The 22,027-nt window shown below is 42.9% G+C and overlaps 1 protein-coding gene and 1 long non-coding RNA gene across 7 annotated transcripts in view; both read right to left on the bottom strand.

The window, feature by feature from the left end:
- LOC132668744 (uncharacterized) overlaps positions 1–22,027 on the bottom strand; it is a 324,417-nt gene that overhangs the window by 146,738 nt on the left and 155,652 nt on the right. The gene's annotated exons all lie outside the window — the stretch shown is intronic.
- MCTP2 (multiple C2 and transmembrane domain containing 2) overlaps positions 1–22,027 on the bottom strand; it is a 239,439-nt gene that overhangs the window by 117,740 nt on the left and 99,672 nt on the right. For 5 of the 6 annotated variants that reach the window (XM_078448969.2, XM_078448972.2, XM_078448971.2 and 2 more), the window contains exons 8-10: positions 20,944–20,979; positions 9,223–9,387; positions 6,885–7,015 (exon numbers count right to left, since the gene is read on the bottom strand). In XM_078448969.2, coding sequence (XP_078305095.2) covers positions 6,885–7,015; positions 9,223–9,387; positions 20,944–20,979 — 332 coding nt within the window. Of the gene's footprint in view, positions 1–6,884; positions 7,016–9,222; positions 9,753–20,943; positions 20,980–22,027 lie in introns of those variants that run through there. The other variant, XM_078448973.2, reaches the window with a different exon arrangement.

Raw genomic sequence — 22,027 nt, 5'->3', positions numbered from 1 at the left:
ATGATATATATGTGATATGTTATGTATATGTTATATATGTGTGATATATGTTATATATGTGATATATATGTTATATATATAATATATGTGTGTTATATATGTGATACATATGTTATATATAATATATATGTGTTATATATGTGATATATATGTTATATACATATTTATGTTTATATATACACATACACATATATGTCAGCCATAAAGAGGAATGGAATCTTGCCTTTTGCAACGACATGGATGGATGTAGAGAGTATCATGTTAAGTGAAATAAGTCAAATACCATATGGTTTCACTCATATGTGGACCTTAAGAAACACAAAATAAACTAGCAAAGGAAAAGAGAGACAAATCAATATATACCCTTAATAATACAGAATAAACTGATGGTTACCAGAGGAGAGGTGGGGCGGGGGGGGGGGATCGGTGAACGAGGTGATGGGGATTAAGGAGGGATCTTATCCCGATGAACACTGGGTGATGTACAGAAGTACTGAATTACTGTAGTGGACATGTGAGACTGCTATAACGCTCGATGTTAACTCACTGGAATTCCAACAAAGACTTCAAAAAAAAATAAATAAATACAAAATAAAAAGGATTTGTCTTTCCGAATTGCAGATATTATCACAATACTCTCTGAGCCTCCCGAAGAAAGGGAAGTTACTGTGTGAACAAAATATCTTTTTTTTTTTTTTCCTTAGGATTGGGTGAACAAAACACTTTTTTTTTTTTTAGGTTCAAGTGAAGATAAGTACTCTGAAATCTAAAATCATTAAGACAGAAAAAAATCTGAAATACTTTCATCGAAGACATTTTTAACATAAAAAAAACCTTGAAAGGAGCATTTAGGTCGTGTCTTCTATTTTCTAAAGGGTTTCCGATTTTGCCCTGAGAAAATACCGTAATGTTTAGTTGGTCTCTTAATTCTCTCTTGGTGCTACTGAAGCTTTCCAGAATCTGGTGTTCTTTCCCCAGGCTTTCTTTATCTGTGTTGCTCCCTGTTAGGGGCGGAGTGCACCAGGAGCCTCCAGGAATGCTAGGGAATAAATTCAGCCCAGCTTTCTGGGCAAATTAAAATACCATCCACCACTCCTCCCTTCTTTCTCATTCTTATAAACACTGCAGACTCACTGTCTAATTCCAGAATTTTACAAGGACGGTTATGTATTGGTTTCCCTTCCATTTTGTAGCCTCTAAATTTCTTCCCCAACTACACAAATGGCAACATTTTCAGAGCATTTATGAAAGCTTAGCTTACTAGTATATATGCAAATTTTCTTTGAAAAATAAACTCAGTTTTCAGATAGATGGTCTAAATGGCTCTCGTCGAATGAACTGGCTCAATTATCACACCAACTAATAAGTAATAAATAATAGGCACCTAAACTATTTTTTTCTATAAAGGGCCAGAAAGTAAATATTTGAAGTCTATGGGCCATGTGGTCTTTGCTGAACCTACTCATCTCCCCTTGCAGCGTGAAAGCAGTAATAGACAATGTAAACAAACGAACAAGGCTGGTAGTTGATAAAACTTTATTCGAAAACAAGTATCCATCTGGATTTGGCCCACGGGCCCTAGTTTGCTGACCAGTGATCTACAGAAATGTTAATAATTTGGCCTATGGTGAATTACACCAATGTTAGTATTTTAAAATTTTACAAGGTTGGTTGCTGACGATCCAGACACACTGACAGGTCATCAGGGAAACTGACCTAAAAATAATTTGTAAAGCCTTGCGTTTAACTCACCATAGCCCAAGAAACTGTGGCCAAACATATCCAATGACACACTTGTTAATAAATCGGACCCAGCAATAAAGCTTATAAAATTGCTGTCTGTTGGGAACGATGTGGAAAACACATACTCAGAGCATCTACGTGATTAATGAGCACTGGCAAATTTCTGTCCCTGTGGCGTCAAGTGTGACCTCACACACAAGAGAAGTGCCTGTGTTAGGACAGTGTTCTTCCTCCAATCTCCTGGTCAGGCCAACCCGCCATCTTTAGAGGCTGCCAGCTCAGACCTCTGTCCATCCAGGGAGCTGCTCCCTCCCTCCCCCAAGTCACTGCCTGCTCACATGCAGCCGCCCCAGAACTTCATAGAGTCTGAGGACAGCACTATATCCATCACTGTACCATCTTCCACTGAATCCTCAGCACTTTGTAGGCCATCTGGTACATGACGGGCTCTCTGTTGAATAGAGCGAACGAACAAACAAACGAAGGCCAGTGGCACAAGGAAACTCAAAGTCAAAAAATCCAAATGACAAAGGCAGTGGTTTTTTTTTGTTGTTGCTGTTGTAATGAAATCCTGTGCATTGTTTAATTCCTCCTCTACATGAGAAAGGGACGGCAATAAATATATTTCCTAGGTGCTTCTCAGATTGAAAAGTCTATGTTTCTCCTCACCTGAAGAAAATGACGACTCAATTACTATTTTTTTCCCTCTGCAACAGGCATGTGTAGTAAAGCTTTCCTCTAGCCCACAGGCGTATAATGTGCTGATTTAGCACTGTTTCTGACCTCCTGTTCCTGTCTTTCTCCATTAATCCCACAGCATTTTAATGTTTTAATTCAACACATCATTTTGCCATATCAGTCAGTCGAACCTGCTCAAGTTTCAGTTGCCATGATAGCTTTTAACCTCTTATTCATTACCACAATTCCTTGTTTTATATTACAGACTGGTCAGCTTTTAACTTAAATGCAAGGGGCAGAAAAGAGTGCTGTAGTTTTAAAAGCTGTAAATCTCAGAGGCTAAGGAAGGGGGTGAACAGGAAGAAAATGGTGAATGTGTCAAGCCTGGCTGTAAAAGCAGATCAATGACATGCGGTGCAATTTGTCCGGAGAAATATTCCAGCCCCGGTTCTCTATGGCATCAGCGTCACTAATAAACCAGTACAATGTTAGCACCACTTTCCAAGGCACCATGCGGGGCCGAGGGCTGCCTCTGAGGCAGCCCAGTTGAAATGGACTCGCACGTTCTCCTTCTTGACTTTTCAAAACCCAGTGAAGCCTAGAATATTCTACAATAATGAGTTAATCTCTAAAACCGCCTTGAACTGTAAAATACACTTTCAGAAAACAAAAGGATTATTTTGAAATGGCCCAGGTTTACAATGGGATGACCTATATGTATACTCTTGCCATCTTGGTTAAAAGTTGGAGCAGGTTCAACTGAGAAATAAAGTTCAACTTTATTTCTTACTCCCCTGAAAAGTTCACTGTCTCTGGACCATTGATGGCCTTTAAAATCAGAGACTGTTGTTTTGTTTTGTGTTGTGTTGTGTTGCTTTTTTGGTGTTTTTGTCTGCTTTTTTTTTTCCGTTTTGTTTTGTTTTGTTTGTGCTCTTGGACAAAGTGGAGTTAGTAGCTACCATGGTCCAGAGGGCGTTGGATCTGTTCAAACACCTTTATCTCACCAGCCTTGAACCCCCCCCTTGGGTTAACTTGTGGCTCAGTTAGACTGAGAAGACTCTGAGAAGAGTCTCAGAAGACTGCAGAGGAAGCCTCGTACAAGAGGATTTCGGAAAGCTCCAGGTGACTTAGGAGATCCTGGCGGTGGCTGGCCATCAGGCAGGCCCATGTCTGAACCACGATCAAGCTAGCAACCCACCAAGGCCAAGGCCAATGCCATGGCTCAATCCTTTGGTCAACAGATGTCCTTTACATCAAGTCCTTGAAGATAGCCCCTATTCCCTGCAAACTTCTACAAAAAGTTTCAAAAATTGTCTATACTGTTTTTGAGATATATGTGTGTATATATATATATATATATATATATATATATATTCGATATATATATTCATGTATACATGACTTTTACTATCCCTATTTCTTTTTCTTAAATCGCGTAAGTTTAGTTGCGAACGTTGCGGGGAACGTTTGAGGAAAATCTCAAAATCAATCTCAAAAAGAATTTCCGCAGAGAGGCCACGTGGGACTTTCGAGGACCAGCATCAAGGTGTGATCCAAAAACAAAATACGCGACAGGTCTTCACAGACGTTCATGACTCATTCACACTGTCAGAGAGCTTCCTCATGCAAAAAGGTATTTCCCCAGCCCTGGGAGATGAAACAACTGAGCCTTCCAAGGACGACAACGACAACAAAATGAAACGAGAAGGAAAGAAGAGTGAAATTGAAAGTAAGGAGGACCCGTATGTAACAGGTCCGGGGTGTGCCCATGCCGGCCCCACTTCCTGTTTGACTCTGAGGAACAGGAGATATTTTAGGGGAGGTCTGTCACCCCACCTGGGAGTTGGCTTCAGGGTAATGCTGCGTAGTCAGCTCCCAAGAGATACCTTTGCTACCGTTTGTACCTCAGCAGAGGGAAAAGGGAAAGGATACCAAAAGAAGCCTTTAAAAGCCATGAAGAGGAAGGAGGTCATGACCCCCAGGCCAAGTACATGGCTAAGTGGCAAACAGGAAATCGCTAAAATAAATAGATACTCAAATGACAAAACATAGACTAAATTGGACATTCTACATGGTTTTTCGTGGCCACGAAGAAACTCAATACTCATTTGGCAAAGCACTTCCTGTTGTGTGAAGGAAACATGGCAGCACAGCGATGGGTGAGGCGAGAGGGCATTATTCCTGGCACCTCCTAAAATAACACGCTTGCCATTCATCACTGGAAACCCAAATTCCCACCACTCAGGTGGCACTTTGGGACACGGGATCCTCTATCCGGGCACTGACGTAACCAATCCTTGCTCCCTGGGCCAGCACGAAGTTTCTGGGGCTCCTAACCATGAGCGTTGGGAGGGCACTGGTAATGTCACAGCGGTGACAAGTGTCAGAAGTAGTGGGGAACGTCAGAAGTGCCTCAGTTACCCTGTGTGGGTGCAGGAAGGAGAGACAAGAGCGGGCTAAAGTCATCCGACGGGTAATATCTGCAAAATGACCAGGGGGAGACCTCCTGCGGGAGCCGGAGGGTGACAGGACCTAGTCTGCTATCCGAAAGCACCAACCGAAACCACGAGGTTGGCAATAAAGCAATGGCGGCCAGCTGTGGGCTCAGCAGAGTGTTGGGGACAAGAGGGCCACATGAAGCCCTGCAACCCGGGCTGTGCCCCAGGGAGGCTGGAAGAGCTGAGGTCTCAACTGGTGACATGCTGTTCCCCCGGGGGGTGTCTGGATACATGTGATGGAATGTGGATGTGCCGTGTGTATATCTCCCACACAACCACTGGGGAGAGAGACGAGTATCCGGAATCAGGTGGGTGAGAGCCAGATTTCCTAAACCTCCTGCAACATGCCGGACAGTCCCCCGGGACACGGTACCTCCACTGAGAAAACACCAGAGGAATGTTCCGTGGGTACCAAACTCGCCACCCGTCTACCTCAGGAGAGCTGCTGAGGAGGGATGGGGCGACGGCAGGAAGATCCAACGCTCTGCGTGCCAGACACTGTGCTCAGTATTTTACGCAGAAAAAGCAGTGAGAGGACTTTCCCTCAGTCTGAACCCCAATGCAGACGACAGGCAAGGGCTGAGCTGCTCTGGCTTCACGACAGAGGTTTTAGCAGACTCTCCGTTCTCCAAGGGCCGAGCCCCAGGCACCTCTCTGAACCCAAGGTTCCGGAGTCCTTGGTTTGGAAAAGATGACCAACAGCTGTTGAGAGCCCTTTGCATGCTTACATTCGAGATTTAAGATCTGCGTACACATTGTACCGGGGTGAAGAATCGGGATGAAAAATTGGATACGGGATGAACACAAGGCAGGGATTTGGTGGAAAGAAATCGGTCTTGGAAAACACAGACTCCTAGCCCTGGCACCTGCTGCTCTGAAGTCCACAACCAAGTCATTTGTAAACCTCTTGCATTCTGTCCCCTCATCTACGAAAGGAGAATAATGCTGCCAACCTGCAGGGCTATTTGAAAGATCAGAGATGATGTATGCTTCCACCACGATGTCCACCGTACTTACCACGGGCCAGCCACAGTGCAGGCACAGTCTCACTTAATGGCGTTACTACAAGCCAGAAGAAAGCCGTAACAGTCATAGCATCGCTGGTTACGGGAGGGTGAGAGCCCCAATGGAGTTGGGAGGGTGCAAAGGAAAGAGACGGTAGAATACAGAAAGTCGGCTCAACAGATTTCATGACGGTTTGCCACACAGCTCATGAAGGACACTGAAAGGTCTCCCATCGTTTGAGACACCGCGGCTGATATTCTTACTAAATTGTAGGGTATTTTACTAAGTATCAAAACCAAAATTAGAGGGCACGCTGGAAATTTACACAGTTGATTACTGAACAGTGCAGGGGTCACGCGCGCTGATGACCCCGCACAGTCAAAAATAGCTTTTCACTTCCCCCCAAACTCAACTACTAAATCAGCCCCCTGTTGCCCAGCAGCCTTACCGACAGTACAAACAATTAACACATAACTTTGTATATTATCGGTGTCAGACACTGTATTCCCACAATAAAGTTAGCTAGAGAAAAGGAAAACGTTCTTGTAAAAAATCCTAAGGAAGAGAAAAGATGCTTAGTGTACTGTATTTATTGGAAAAAAAAAATGCATGTTTAAGTGGACCCACGCAGTTCAACGCGTGGTGTTCAAGGGCCATATGCATAACCATTTCGCAGATTGTCTGAAATGGCCCGGTGTCTTTTTTTTTTTTAGAGAATTTCCAACACATAACGATTTTCTTCTGTTTTAATCAATATTAAATGGCATTTACCAGTTAAAACAAAAACAAAAACAAAACCTTTTCCCCAGGTTAGGGTCCAGCTGACTTATGACTCCCGGGGTGGGGAGATGAGGTTTCGACTCTAAGCCCACACAGATCAAGACATTGTCTCTGAGCAGCTCCATGCAGATGCGAGCTGCCCACGCGTCTCCCACGAGTTAGAAAGCAGAGCAGACTCACGTGCCCAGACGTTCCTCGTGCTTTCTGCTGTCCTTTCCCCACACTTCAATGTCCAAAATGCCCATCCTGTCAGAGAAGTAGTGAAAGTCAAACTGTTCCCGCCACTGCGGATTTGCACTCTTACACAGTGTCTAGAAAACATGCGGTTATGATATTTACTTTCTCAAAATGCCATTCGTCGCTAAAGCAGCTACATACACATACATGTCATTGCTAAACGGCAGGAAGTCATGGCGATGGGCCTCCCCCCCTGAGAAAGCTAAACTTTCCGTTTGGGAACGAAAAGGACCTTGGGGGTTCTGGAATTGGCAAAACATCGCTACCCTCTTAGCTCACCCCCCAGATCCAACAATTTCTCCAGCAAGTTAAAAAAGAGTAACCCCACAAGGAATTACCCCACCAGGAACCATAAATTATATAGGTATTATATACACGGAAAACACATCTCAGTAGACATTTACAGTTGCTCCCTCTCCCAAAAGAGACTACGGATTGGTGAACCGGATGCAAGTAACATTTTTATTAGTGCATCCACTCAGTGCTGGCCTAAGGAGTATATAAATTAGCAGTTTGTGGTGTTAATTAACATCTGTCCGATGCCTTGCGTGCAAAACCCGTAACTTGCACATTTCAGTCCGAGTTTCCTGAATCCGGTCACTCGAGTGTGAAAGACTAAGAAGCCTCACGGCTGCCACACCGCGAGATGAAGCAGGGTGGTGTGAAAATTCCACAAGTGTTTCTGTGTTCTCCGATCGTGTGTGTTTGATCAGTTAGCAGCATTTTTGCTTTTGTTTCATTTACGTCGAAATTCGATTTGTGACTAAAAATCGGCAAGAATGCCGGGCACTGACTTATCAGGCTCTAGAGTCAACTATGAAATCCTAGAAATCCTAGCGCCAAACTATTACCGCCAGGGGAATCAGGGATAACTCGGATGTCGGCTGTAGCCCACATCACGTATTATCATTTCAGCTGTTTTTTGCATTGAGCTTAATATATCAGCTCACAGAATTTAGAAACCACAGAAAAAAAGAAACTCAACCACACAAATTAAATGTGATATTCCTCAAGGGGGCAGGTAGCAAATGCTGGACTAATTCTGCACTTCACCTTAGCCCGGCGGGGAGGGGGGGGGGGCTGAGCGTACTTAGCGATGAATAATTTTTCTTATAAATCCTTAGCCTGACCCTGGCTGGCTACAGGAACCTTCGTGGAGAGATGTGTTCACTCTGGCTACGTTCACTGTAAGGTACAGCCTGAAACTAGCTGGTTAAAATAAATGTCTGCATATTTCGGCTGTTAACCCGCCCCTGATTTTTCATATTTTTCAAAAATGATTCTCCAGTGTGAGCTTTAATTCTTTACTCCTTGTGGTGGGGTAAATGATGTTTAATGTTTGATTTTGCACTTAAAAGTATACAGCAGAGACCAACTTCTGCTCCCTAAATCATTTTCCAATTGCACATATCTTCATCTGTTACGGACTCTACACTGGAAAGCCCGAATTGCAAATATCCTCGGGTCTATTTTCAAAATCTTCTACCAATGTTTTGTTTGGTTTGCATTTTTTTTTCCATGTAGCTTTTGGCAAGTGACTTAACTTTCAAGTACCCTCGTTCCCCCAATCCATAAAACTTAGGAAATATTCCTGTCTGACAGTTATGTAAAACGAATTAATTACCATGGTTTGGAGACTATGGTTTTTGAAATAAAAACCACGCCAAATTACTAAGATTAAAAATTAAGTGGAATTTGTTTCGGGAGAAGAAGATGATTGATTTTTAAAGGCGGCTACAAATGCCATTACTTTTGTTCAAAAAAAAAAAAATCACTAATACTTTAAAAACAAAATCACAAAAAAAAACCCACAACAAATGTCTGTCTATTTTGGGTGTTAATACCTACAAGTAAGAGAAAGCAAAAAGTAGATGGTTTTGAGAACTTTTTACTTTTCTCAAATGTTTTCATATAAATATATTACACTATTATTTTTGTAGGATTTTGAAAATATTTGGTTATCCCTTTCCTGCAATCTATGAAACAACAGCTTGCTTATTTTCAAAACAAAAATAAATCAATGCATCCAAATCTATTATTTCATAAGCTTTCTCTAGCACCAGTTAACTACATTAAAATAAATTATGCTAAGCAACCAAATAGGTATACCAATTGGCTTCAGTTATAGATTATTTTGTGGCCTGGGATGCTCCTAACACTGTTACGAGGGCGAAAAATAAAATTCTCCTCTTCTTGTGAAATTTAGAGTGGAAAACATTTTTTTTTTCAGTCCTTTTATTACAAAAGGTATGCTTCTTCCTAAGGAATTGACAGAACTTACCTTACTCTTATACCTCTGGTCTCCCAGTTTTAACTGGACAAACATTTCTGTCATGCTTCCTCCTGATACATTCTTCCCTTCCAACAAGGTTATACTTATAATCCCATTCCAGAGTTGGTTCTTTTTCAAGGACTCTGAGAGTCGCAAGTTGCGTATCAAAGAGGACTAAAGCAAAGAAAGAAGAGGACAGATCAACGTGCTGATAATTCCTGAGTGTGACTTTGGTGATCACAGAAATTCCAGCTCTCAGTATGGGGATCAGGAATCGCCCTCCCTAGCTGCTGAAAGTGTTACTCGTCTTCGGGATTTGGCCAACCTGCAGGCACAGTTATGTGGTTTCCTTCTCCAGCCCTGGACTTCTAAAGTATAGTGAAGGATGTTTAGGAACAACGCTTGGATTTGGCCCTGGCCTATCCTCCCACCCAGATGCGCTCCGTGGTAGGAATCCTTCAGCTATTTTAATAGAAGGAAGGGAAGAAAGGCATTCTGGGAACAGAGAGACAGGAGCGAGGCATTGCTTCGCAGGGAAACAAAATACCTCTGGGCATTTAGCAATAATGGTTTTGAATTTATCCTTCACACTCCAATCTGTCCACACTTCCCTTTATTCCTTGGGCTGCTCCTAAAATGCCCAACACCACAGTGAGATGCACAACTCCAGATACAGCCTGGAAGCAGCCAGCCAGGCAAATGCGCTTTGCAGATCTGCAGGGAGGGGAAGGACGTATAACGTCCTTAGCACGGCGCCTGGGATCCAGTAGAGATTGGGTAACTCTTAACTTCTTTGTTTTTTTTTTTTTCCTTTTCTAAATTATACTACTCATGCACACTCACACACACCCTAAACAGAATGTAGAGGAGAGCAAACAGCCCCGATTATTAAATTATAAAGAGGACACGCACACTTTATTTTTAATTTCCACTATGGAAATTTCCAAACACGCACAAAGGCAGAGAGCATGGTATATAAATCTCCACGTGCGGATCCATCTGATTCCACGTTTCGCCCATCTGACTTCATCTAGCCCTTCACTCTCTTTCTCGGGCTGAAAGAGTTGAAAGCAAAACCCATATGTGTTTTTACAGAAGCACCCTGCCGTGACCACATTCAACACAGATAACCATAATTCCCTTAATATCGTTAGACACCCAGCACAGAGTCACATTTCCCTGAAGGTCTCCACCGTGTCTTTTTTTATGGTTGGTTTGCCTGCATGAGGATCCCCACCCGATCCGCACGCCGCACTGAGTTGGTGGAGTTGATCTACGTTCGCCGCTCGATCCGTGAAATGGCACGAGCAGAGGCGGGCGTATTTGAAGGAGAAATAAATGGACTGGAGAATGTAAATGGCATAAAGTACCATAGTAAAGCCGTGAATTTCTAACACTATATATTCGTTCCTGTCATCTACTCAATACATCTTCGAGATCATTCAGACACCAATTCGCTCGGACACCAGTTAGTCACAATTTATCACAACAAATGGTATGTCAGAACCGTATTAATTATATACCAGCTTACCTCATCCAACACGTTACTCCACCAGTCTTAATAAATGGTGCGGCAACAAGCCACCAAGCATTTGATCATTTTATGACGACCTTAAGCAAAGCACATTCAAGGAAGTCTACACTCTCAAGCTTCACATCTGCGCTGCTCTTCTCTTAAAATGCACACACACACACACACACACGCACGCACGCACGCACGAGTTTTGGAGGTGCTGAGACAGAGCAGGGAGGGGGCAAGGGAAAATAATTCATTTTAAAAAGAAAAAAAAAATCCCTCTCCTCTGGAGAACATGAACGATTCTTTCGGAACTTCTATTTCCAGTTTGGTTGTGGAGAGAATATATTCAATAAAAAAAGCCTTATGAAAGTATTAAAGTCAAGCGATTTCATGTTAATTAAACACAACACACGCCGACACAGTACATCAACAGACACATATACAAACATATATGCGTATGTGTTTATAAATTTATATTTGAGCATATAGATGTGGATACACCGAGTACATTTTATAGCTTATTAAGCACACGGGCTGAAAACTTCTATCTTTAAAAGGAAAATGAGATTTTGATTCATATATCCGGCTACAATTTCCTTTTTTTTTTTTTTCTTTTTTCTTCTTAAAGTTTGACTTGCCAACCAACAAGCTAAAGCATGACCTGTCCCATGGCCATGCTTCAAAGTTCCGACAGATATATTCCTCCCTAAACACTGCAACTATTTCAAAATCCTTTTTATAAAGAAGGGAGTAATGTCCACATGGGATCAAAGGGCATCCTCCAGTCTGGCAATTGCCTAAGAAAAATGGCAGGGCTTCCATGAAATATGCCCTAAAATAATTTTGTGGCTTGGTATGTCCTAATTTCAAATTGGATGTTTATCTTGGAAAGGCTTCTATCTAACTTGTCCATAAAACAGCCCCACTTAGCTCTATGAGCTCTGTGAAAATGGAATCCAAAGCTGGTTATTAAGAGGGCCGAGAGATAGGTTCCATATGGCGGAACAGCATGGGAGGGCAAGGCTAAGGCCTACATCAGGCGCGGCTTGGCTGGATCTCCTGATCTATCCACGACACTCGTTGCATTACAGCATAACATCTGGATTATTGCTTGTAATGTCCCTGGGAAATATCCACTTTCCATCAAAGCCTTTATCTATCTCATTTGGACTTTGAACATTTTAGTATTTAACGCAGTCATGTTTGATGTGACGGACTTGCTCTTTGCTGTCCAAGATTTTTTTTTTTCTCCTCACTAAAGGCAGGGTAGGAGAAGTGAGCTATTTATTGCGGAGTTCACAGACAGAAAAGAACACAAGGCCTTTATTCTACGTATTTCGCCCTCAATCTTTTCTGCAAAACCTGCTTTCAGGTGATGTCCAAATAAAGTTGCACATCTACGAACAACATATTCTGGAGTGTGTGTGTGTGTGTGTGTGTGTGTGTGTGTGCTTTAAAGAAGTCTCGTAATTACTTTAACATGTGTCTTCAGCCTTGGGGCAAGTGATGAGGCCTCAGACCAGGGCTGATGGGGGAGAGGCGGGTACTGTCCGGGCCATCCTGTGTACTCTCTGATGCAGGGCCCGGCTCCCCAAATCTGCTGTGCTCTTGGAACAATCCCTTTCTCCCCCCAATAAATCCACTCCTCTGCACTCACCCTGTTAGCTCCATAGCTCAGGTTTTCACGTCTGTGCCTGAGCCCATAAGTGAAATTTGTCATCTTAATGCAGCCTGGAATGTGAAGGGAGACAAGGAAATGACCCATCAAAGGAGAAGCCCACCCCACCTGAGCTGAAACAAACACCAGGAGATAGAGCAAAGTTTCTGGGTCCTGACCCTAATTTCTCAGCCGACATAAAGGATAAAATATAGTACATCAGGGTTTTGCTATTTTTCTCCTTCCTCCCAAAGGGATCAGAACCTTTTACTATTTCTATGTTGTTTCATTCATAGGCTCTCTCTCTCTTCCTTGGCCCCCCACCCCACCAAATCCACACCCTTCTTCTGGACAGAAATCATAACTTCCATCTGAAGCACACACGTTCGTTATTACTGGTGAATACGAGGTATGATACTTATTTTTTTATTTATTTATGTTTTAATTTTAGAGAGAGAGTGTGTGCACGAGAGTGGGGGAGAGGGAAGGAAGGACAAAGAGAGAGAGAGAGAGAGAGAAAGAGAGAGAATCTCAGGCAGGCTCCATGCTCCATGTAAAGCACGACTCAGAGTTCCATCCGACGACCTTGGGACCATGACTTGAACTGAAATCAAGAGTCGAACACTCAACCAAATGAGCCACCAAGGTGCCCCTGAGGTTCAATATTTAACTTTGAAACGGACTGACTTTCAGAAAAAATGAAAAGCTGCAGAAACAATTCACTTCCGGGTCATGACAATCCCGGGGACAAGGAAGGAAGGGGGGGAAAAAAGAGAACAGGACTGAAGGTAAGAGCTGTGGACCTTCCACTCCCAACAGGCGGAGAATCTTCACAAGTTTCTGATCCAGGAATAGGCTCTCAAAACAGAGAATGGATTGTCATTCCTGGGACATAGAAAATGGATTACAGCTTAGCCACATCCATTATTTAAGGATTTGGGCCAAGTGGCATGCCGGGAAGATGGAGACATGGGCTCTGGTCTCTTGGCATGGCTGCGAAAGAAAACCCAGAAATGACAGGCCTGTCAGCCAAGTGCCTCCTCTCTGTCGTGGGCCAGGAAGAATGGCAAGGAGGTTAAGAGTTAAGAAAGAGCTTGGAAGGAGTAGCATGCCGTCCGGGAGCCGGGGCCACAGCCTGTAGTCATCAAAAGCAACATTACAGCTAGCTGTGCCCCTCTCCGGAACACACTATGCTGACGGATACCGCAAAGCCATTATCCGAAGTACTCCCTTGGGTATGACAAAACACCAAAAAAAAATTTTTGTTAAGAGACAGAAATGAAAAAGAAGGGCAGGGCAAAAATATTTTCTCAAGATTGTTCTAGGAAGGCATACCTAACTAGCTGCCAAATATCGTGTGGGTAACTTTTCTACCGTCTCAGTTACTGGAGTCCAGAAACACATGTTCCAACGCTGCCGATGGGTCCTATTTCGACTCTCATTAATTCGTTTCCCTAAGTCACTGTGAGAAAGGAGGTATCAGTGGAAACAAATGCACAGGGGGAAAAAAAAGTCGCTAACTTTGTAAGCAAAATGAACAACACAACAGGATTCGACTCTGCTGGGCATTGCTTAAGAAAAGCTAAGGGAGAACATTCAGTCTATAAAAGGTTCCCCTGAAATATTCCTTCCAAGCATTTTTAACATGTAAAACAACTGTTCATTGTCAACAGCTTTTATGGCATGACATGAGAAGGTCCATACATGCATCCAGCAGGCTCCCAGAGAAGCTCCTTCTTGGCGGCTTCTTATATCATCCGAAGAGGATGCTGTGGGCATAAATTCTCCTAGAACTACACAAAAATCTTTGCCTAAGGATATAAAGAAAGCCTTTTAAATCTCCCACGTGGACATGGACCATGAGATTTATATTTGTATGGGAAAACTAGATTATAGTCCCGAGGATAATGAATAATCTGTAGGTTGTACAGACATATTAGCTGTAAAAGTTTTATAGGAGATTTAACATTTTTTTTTCATTGCAAAGTATCACTGCTCTGTTTTTGCACTTAAAAATAAGAATTAGGTTAAGATTAAAAACAAAAAAAACGATCAAGTCTATAAATACCCACTTCTTAGGGCTTAGGACCAGGAAAATGTTTCTAATGCATTTCTTCCTATCACTGAAAAAGAAAAGAAAAGGGGAGCCTGGGTGAGCAGTTGGCTGAGTGCCCGACTCTTGGTTTCAGCTCAGGTCATGATCCCAGGGTCATGGGATTGAGCCCCATGTTGGGTTCCATGCTAAACGTGGAGCCTGCTTGGGATTCTCCCCCCGCGCCTGCCTCTCTCTCTCTCTCTCTCTCTCTCTCCCCCCCCTCTTGCCCCTCTCCCCACTCATGTGTTCTGTCTCTAAAATAAATAAAATAAAATACAATAAAATAAAATAAAGTGATTCAACAAGATTTTCTTTTTCACCCTAACCTCTAAGAAGCTCAAAGTTAAATGTTGTGCTCACATGTAATAACACCCATTATCTAGTATTTCTGGATTCACATGTGTCACCCTGCTGGCCTTCCCTTTTCTGTTCCATATTTCTGTGTCTCTCCTTCACTTAAAATACTTCAAGGGCGGGGCACCTGGGTGGCTCAGTACCGAACTTTGGCTCAGGTCAGGATCTCATGGTTCATGAATTCAAGCCCTGCGTTGGGCCCTGGGCTGACAGATTGGAGCTCAGAGCCTGGAGCTTGATACGGATTCTGTGTGTGTCTCTCTCTCTCTCTCTCTCTCTCTCTCTCTCTGCCCCTCCCCCACTTGTGCTCCGTCTCTCTCAATAATAAACAAACATTTAAAAAATTAAAACATAAACAAATAAAGTAAATAAAACAAATAAAAAATAAAATACCTCAAGGGCACCCCTATCCAGGACTGCCGTACCTCGCGGTTCTCAATCAAACGTGCTTCAGAATCCCCTGGAAGGATTACAGAAAGATTGCGGGGGGCCCCATCCCCAGAGTTTCTGATTCAAGAGGTCTGAAATGTTGGCGGCGTAGGCGTGGGGGGCGCAGGTCACAAATTCTCATTTCTAACAATTTCCAGGTGATACCGATGCTGCTCCATTTTGAAAGCCCAACTGGTTGAAGCCTGATAATAAGTACATCAGACCACTTGCCGTGGACCACACTATTTTATACTATCCTATCTCCATTCACTTCTTCCTCCCTCTCATTTGGTTAAGATTCCCTGCAGTCCTCCTCTGAAAGCTTGCTCTGTCTCCAGCACTCAGCCCACCTTGGAGCCTAGGAAAAGGTCTGACCGTGCCCTCTGAATACCCCTCCCTCCCTTCTCTCAAGTCTCCCGCTGACTGGGCAGTCACCACGGCTAAGTCCCGTTCATCTGTGAATCCTCAGGACGTGCTCAGTGAGAAGGTTTCGGCTGAAGTGGATTCTCACGTGAAAAGTTTAGGAAGGCAGTGGCTCTGTTTTTCTGGTCTAGAGCACACACAGGGTTTGAGAGTGCCAACAGATCCGGGGCCTTACCTGAGCACGACCGAGGCCCCCAGAAATGAGGACGATCCCTAGAGATCATTCTGCCCAGGGTAATGCTGACCTTGACTTCACAGCAAGGCAGCAGAGGCATCAGGGTTAAGATATTCAGCATTGGGCCCAATAGATGACAGATAGATAGATAGACAGACAGACAAGCAGACAGACACAGACATTCAGACAAGTAAATTAGGTTAAAGAGATATAGATATATTAGACAGATTCGATTAGAAAGATAGATAGGTAGAGATAGTTACCTAAATTTAGAGACTACCTTCCAGAAGTCCTAGATGTCAGACATAAACAGAAGGAGAGGGCACCTGGGTGGCTCAGTCGGTTAAGCGTCCAACTTCGGCTCACTTCATGATCTCACAGCTCATGAATTCGAGCCCCACATCGGGTTCCGTGCTGATAGCTCAGGGCCTGGAGCCTGCTTCGGATTCTGTGTCTCCCTCTCTGGCTCTCTGCCCCTCCCCCGCTCATGCTCTCTATCACTCAAAAATGAATAAACACTCAAAAAAATTTTTTTAATAAAATAAACAGAGGGACAGATCGAGCAAAAAGGGGAAAAAAAGGAAAGCAGAAAAAGGGAAAGAAGGCAGGGAGGATAAAACCTAAATTCACGCAGAACCATCATCATGTGATTCATGATATTTACAAAGTAATGACCATTCTAAAAGTACCCAAAAAAGCCAAAAGCAAAGGCTTTGCCTGATAGGCTGTATCCGAATCCACCAGAAAGAGAAAACCATTCCTGGGACTGAAGGTGGAGGGAATATCGTGCAGAGAACAGGTGCGGGACGGCCGAGAGACCAAAGAGGCAACGCTGAGAATACCTAAGGTAAGCAACAAAAAAGGACAGCCTAACCCTCCTCGGGCTGGAGTGGGAGGAAGACAAACTTTCCCTGCCAAGGTCCAGAGAGTAAGAATTTAGGCTTCAGGCCGCTAGGTCTCTGTCCCAACTACAACACTCTGTCACTGCCAGTTAGAGACGACGCCTACACAGGTGCACACCGCTGTGTTACAATGTGGCTTGCGAAAACAGACACAGGGCTGGCTTCCGCCGCCGTCAGGCCTGAACTTCTGCAAACCCGGGGCTGGCCAGGCAAGAAGAGTCAATACCAGGATCAGGCTCACCCTGAAGCCACAGCAGGTCTAAGGGCAAATGAAAAATGCAGCCCGTGTCAAAGACCCCACGTGAAATAGAAGGCAAAAGGAGAGATGACCGTGGAAATTCTCCCACCCTGTAGTCTCCTACCAATTCCAGCTGGAAGCCACCTGGCAGGGGAACCTAGAAAACGTATCCTGTGGTTATCAGCCCCTGGAATAACAGGAACAAAGACAGAAGAAGAGGACGCTGAACAGCTCCCAAAATGGCACCATTGGCCAACTGATTTCATGCAGAAGAAAAAAAAAGTCACACTGGCCCAGGTCGTGTCTCTTCCCTCCGATCGCGGACCCACAACTGCATGAAACAGTGGTCAAAAGAAGGGCTATGCAAAATAGTCCCCCCCCCTTTTTTTTTCTTCTTGTAGGAGGTGTGGGAGGGGACATAAGCAGCAGACGCTTCAGGTCGGGATGCTGACAGCCAGGGGACAGCCCGGTGACATTGGCAGGCAGTGGCCCTCTTAAAGCCCTCACCCTTCCGGGTTTTGTGTTTCATGGAGCAGGCGGGTATGATGGCGTTGACCTGACACCACGGATGCCACTGGCCCTTCCTGTGCCTTCTTCATTCTCTAACATGCCGCCAGGTGGCTTCTCCCTACAAGTGGGCTAAGCTCTGCACGGGGGTCCTGTGCACTGAGGATAAAATCAAACTGGCTAAAACGGACACAGAATCTGCTTATGTGAGCCTGCATATATTTTTGTGGGGAAAACATTTTTTTTTTCTGTTTCTGAAAACTGAATCGCACGAAAACCCTCCACCCCCACCCCACAAGGTTCTCATCACAGGGGAAATGCATCTAAAGTAAAAGAAAGTGTAAATAAAGAACTGTGGTCAGCCACAGGACCTACAAAGACCCAAATGAAAGTGCAGGGGAAGCAGGTGGGTGTGGATGTACGTACACAGATTTCTGAATACAGTTAGTGATTTGCAGGGTTCCCCCCCCCATTAAGCTATCTGATATTAGAGAAGTCACTGCTGTTAATTTTCTATCTCTGTTAAGTGTTACCTGCATTAGAAAGAGAGAGGAAGGTTTGGAAATAGATCTGTTCACAGCCAAGATTGTGTAGAATAAATGTCTAAAAAGAGCTAGTTATCTGATTCAGGCCCTATTAAATCAAATTCTCAATTCTCATGTGAAAAAGGCTCATCAGAAGGTAAACAGAGGCTTTGGGAGAAATCTGAACCTACTTTTAAAGGCGATCTCTACAAATTTACTACGTTACGGTCAAGGTCAACGTAGTAAGAAAACACTTTACAAGGCAGTCTGCCGTCCTTGGCCTCTATGGATGGATGCAAAATTATAAACTTACGGGGCTTAAGAAGCAATCATCTAAATAAAGTTAAGCCATTAAAAGAATAAGATTGAGGTGAAAAAGTCAACAACATTTTACAGATAATATATTACTTAGGACTGGTAACATTTTAGATACTCATAGCTGAGTAATCTTCTCTATGTCAAACTTCTGTTACCTAATTTTTAAATATAATATAGAAATCCTAAAAAAGCAGCTGACAGTTTAAAAATACCAAGATAGGTTGATCAGGGCATTTTAACTACTCTTCCAGAAGGTTAATCACAGGACCTCCAGATTTTCCACGTGACTCAATTTCATAAGCGAAATTAGGAGCTCTCTCACTCTCCTCTCCAAAACCTGCAAACTCTAAGCTGTGAAAAGTTAACCTGCCAATTGAAATTCTCCACCAAGATATAAACCGCATCTCTCATGTAAGATGATGAGTAGCGTTCAACGAGCTCTATTCATCAAAGGTTTTATTAAACACAGGCACGGAGGGTCTGGGCATTTATTAAGTCCCTGAGCCCAGCGCACTGAAGTCAAAATTCTAGAAACGACCATGATAGGGATAAAAAAAAAAAAAAGAAAAGAAAAAAATGAATACAGCAGCTGTGGTCAGACACAACTCTGCAGTACAGATATAAATACTGCTCTCCAGGATCCACTGTTCCTTTCCTATTTTTGATATCTTTATCCAGGCCGTCAACATTTTTTCTCTCCTTCCTCATTCCTTTGGCCATTCTTCCATAACCTCTCCTGTCCTCCCTAGACTCCAACATTCCCCAAGCTCACAATTTTTCTTTCTAGCCTTTATGTTCTTCCACAAACTGCCAGTTTTCTTCCACAGACCGGAGCTCCCTAACTAAAGATGGTTATTGATGTACAGTACCAGTATTTTAGTGCAGAAGCAGAATCAATAAACGAGAAAATACTGCTTTGTCAGGCTTCTCCAAAGCATGCCGGGAAACTTTACTGCTTCGGATGGTCACAGAAGCTCTTAATATGGGAGAGCAGGAGCTGGGCTCCCCTCTGTGGCAAGAAATGATCATCTTCTACCCTCTAGTGACTATAAAGGAAGAAGACAAAAGTTGGAGGATTTTCTGAGACCGTTTCACATTATTATTTACCGTCTCTTAATTTTACTTCAAAAGAAAAAAAAGACAGAGAGAGAGAGAGTCTTGTACACCAAGTGAACTGGTTCACGAAACTCATCGTAGTTATACTTAAAATGTTCAAAATGCAAAGGGTCTGCGGCGCAGAAGAGGCAGGCTTTGGTTCCTTTGGGTTTTAAAAAGCGAGGTTTGGAAAGTTGCTATTCCTCCTAAATGACCAGTGCCAGTCAGGTGACAATTCTTTCGCTCTCTCTCCCCCACACACACACTCTTACCAACACTCAAAATCTCTGTTTCATTTGCCTTGTTTGACGCAGAACTGAACAACTCAAGTACGGTGAGATAAGAAATTCGAGCTGGTATACGATTTGTGCACTTATGTGTGTGTGTAAATAAACGTACACACAGAGATGTTCGGTGTATCTGCCAAATACACACACACACACACACACACACACTCACACACACATCACAGCCACCTCCTTGTTGGTTATTTCTCTTTAAAAGGAGCAGAGGAGGGGCGTCTGGGTGTCTCAGTCCCTTAGGCATCCGACTCTTGGTTTTGTCCAAGGTCATGATCTAATGGTTCGGTGAGTTTGAGCCCTGCATCAGGCTCAATGCTGGCAGCTTGGAGTCTGTTTACGATTCCCTCTCTCTCTCTCTCTCTCTCTCTCTCTCTTTCTCTCTCTCTCTCTCTTCTTTCTCTCTCTGCCCCCTCTGTACTCACGCTATCTCTGTCTCTCTCAACATAAAATAAACTTTAATAAATAAATAAATAATAAATAAACTTAAAGAAAGTAGCAGAGGAGCTAAATTAAGTTACAAATACCTTTTTGGTTGTGTTTATGCTCACACCAATTTTGCCATTTAATCACTGGATTGCAATGTATTAATTTAATAACCAGATAAATGAATAATGTCTTCTACCTTGATACACGTAGACCTTTTACAAATTGGACGGCAGTTTATAATTGCTTAAAACGATACTAACAATGTAAAAAAAAAAAAAAAATCACCAGTACATCATGAAGAAATCTTTCAAGAAACTCTCAGCAGCAAAGGTAATAAACAGTAAAATAAGAGTAATATAAAAGAGATTTATAAAAGATACCACCTATCCCTCTCAATTAATCTTTTCATTGCCCCTACAACACCAAAGCTAGTTTCCATCTGATGGTATATAACTTCCTAAAGGACTAACCCTAACTGTGCTACACTCCAAATAATCCAGGCTTAATGAAGTGGAACGTTCTAACGTGGCTGGCACCTATAAAATGTCACCACTAAAACAAGTATATAAGTTCAAACATCTGGCTATGCCCTTATTAAACGAAATGTAAAAGGGAGGTTGTTTCCTTCTTATTCATAGCCACAGTGAGAGGAAGAGAATGCTGTTATACGTAAAAGTTGGTTAATACCAATCACATATACCTCTGTGCTTGCAACAAAGATGAACGTTTTGCCAAATGACATAAAAAAGAAAACAACTATATTTACCTTGCTGGCACTCAGCCGCTTCCGGTTTGACCAACGCTGGGGATTGAGTCCATTGGATGGTGAAAAAATGGCAAAATGAAAGAGAGAAATAGAATCGTTAATGACAATTCTGTGATTAGTTAGATGGCGCGGACTATCTTCAAACAACTAACACCCACGTTCCGAGGTCACAGAGAAAACACGTTGGAGCAACAAAACAGAAACAGAAAACTCACATTTCTGTGGTTGTGTTACAGGATTTTCCCACAGTGTTCAGTAATGAAAAGACAAGGACGTACAAATACTGCTCAATCTTTAGAAGTATCGGTTCTTAGTTATGAGAAGGATCTCCATCCTTAGAATGTTTTTAATTGCCTCAAAACTCTGTAATTTCACCTCTAAACGCAAATTGGAAAGGCAGACTTCCCCTACTGGAAATATTCTCATAGTATTACGAAAATGTTTAAGAAGTTCATGGACAGTGTTCATGAATATTTAAGTTTCCATACTTTTTGATATTAAAACCAATCATTCCATTTATCCCCCCCTGATCAAGCTTCAATATTCAAAATAATAGGAAAACAAATCTAAGCTGCTGCTGCACAATTAAAAAAAAAAAAAAAAAAAAAAAAAACAGGCTAATACAGCACCGAGGGAGGGAAGAACAAATTTTCTGAACAGCAAGTAACATCACCACTGTTCTCTTTTGATCTCTCATTTGTCATGCTAAGGTTGCTGAATTTCATCTACAATTAAAATTCCTTCCTGGCAAAATCCTCTCATTACCCCCGTCACCGTCCAGTACGGTGAGGCTCTACTCTGGCTGGTTAACCAGCTAACTGGATGTTAAAACTTGGATAAATTTGGGAGATTACAATGCAATTATGAATCTAATCGAGCAGACCACGTTCGCTATTATGCTTAAGGAAAAAAATACCTTTAGGCGAATGACCTATCCACTTTGACAATACATCTTCCCCGTAAGTTAGAAACCAGAAAATAAATGGTCTTTGGGGGGAAATCCTCTTACATTCTGGTGACCAGCAACCAGAAACAGGGGTCCAGAAACAACTTGAAAATATTCTTTATTAAAAAAACACTTCCC

This window comes from Panthera onca, chromosome B3, assembly GCF_046562875.1.
Source record: "Panthera onca isolate mPanOnc1 chromosome B3, mPanOnc1 haplotype 2, whole genome shotgun sequence".
Classification (NCBI taxonomy): domain Eukaryota; kingdom Metazoa; phylum Chordata; class Mammalia; order Carnivora; family Felidae; genus Panthera; species Panthera onca.
This window is presented reverse-complemented; position numbering and strand designations above follow the sequence as displayed.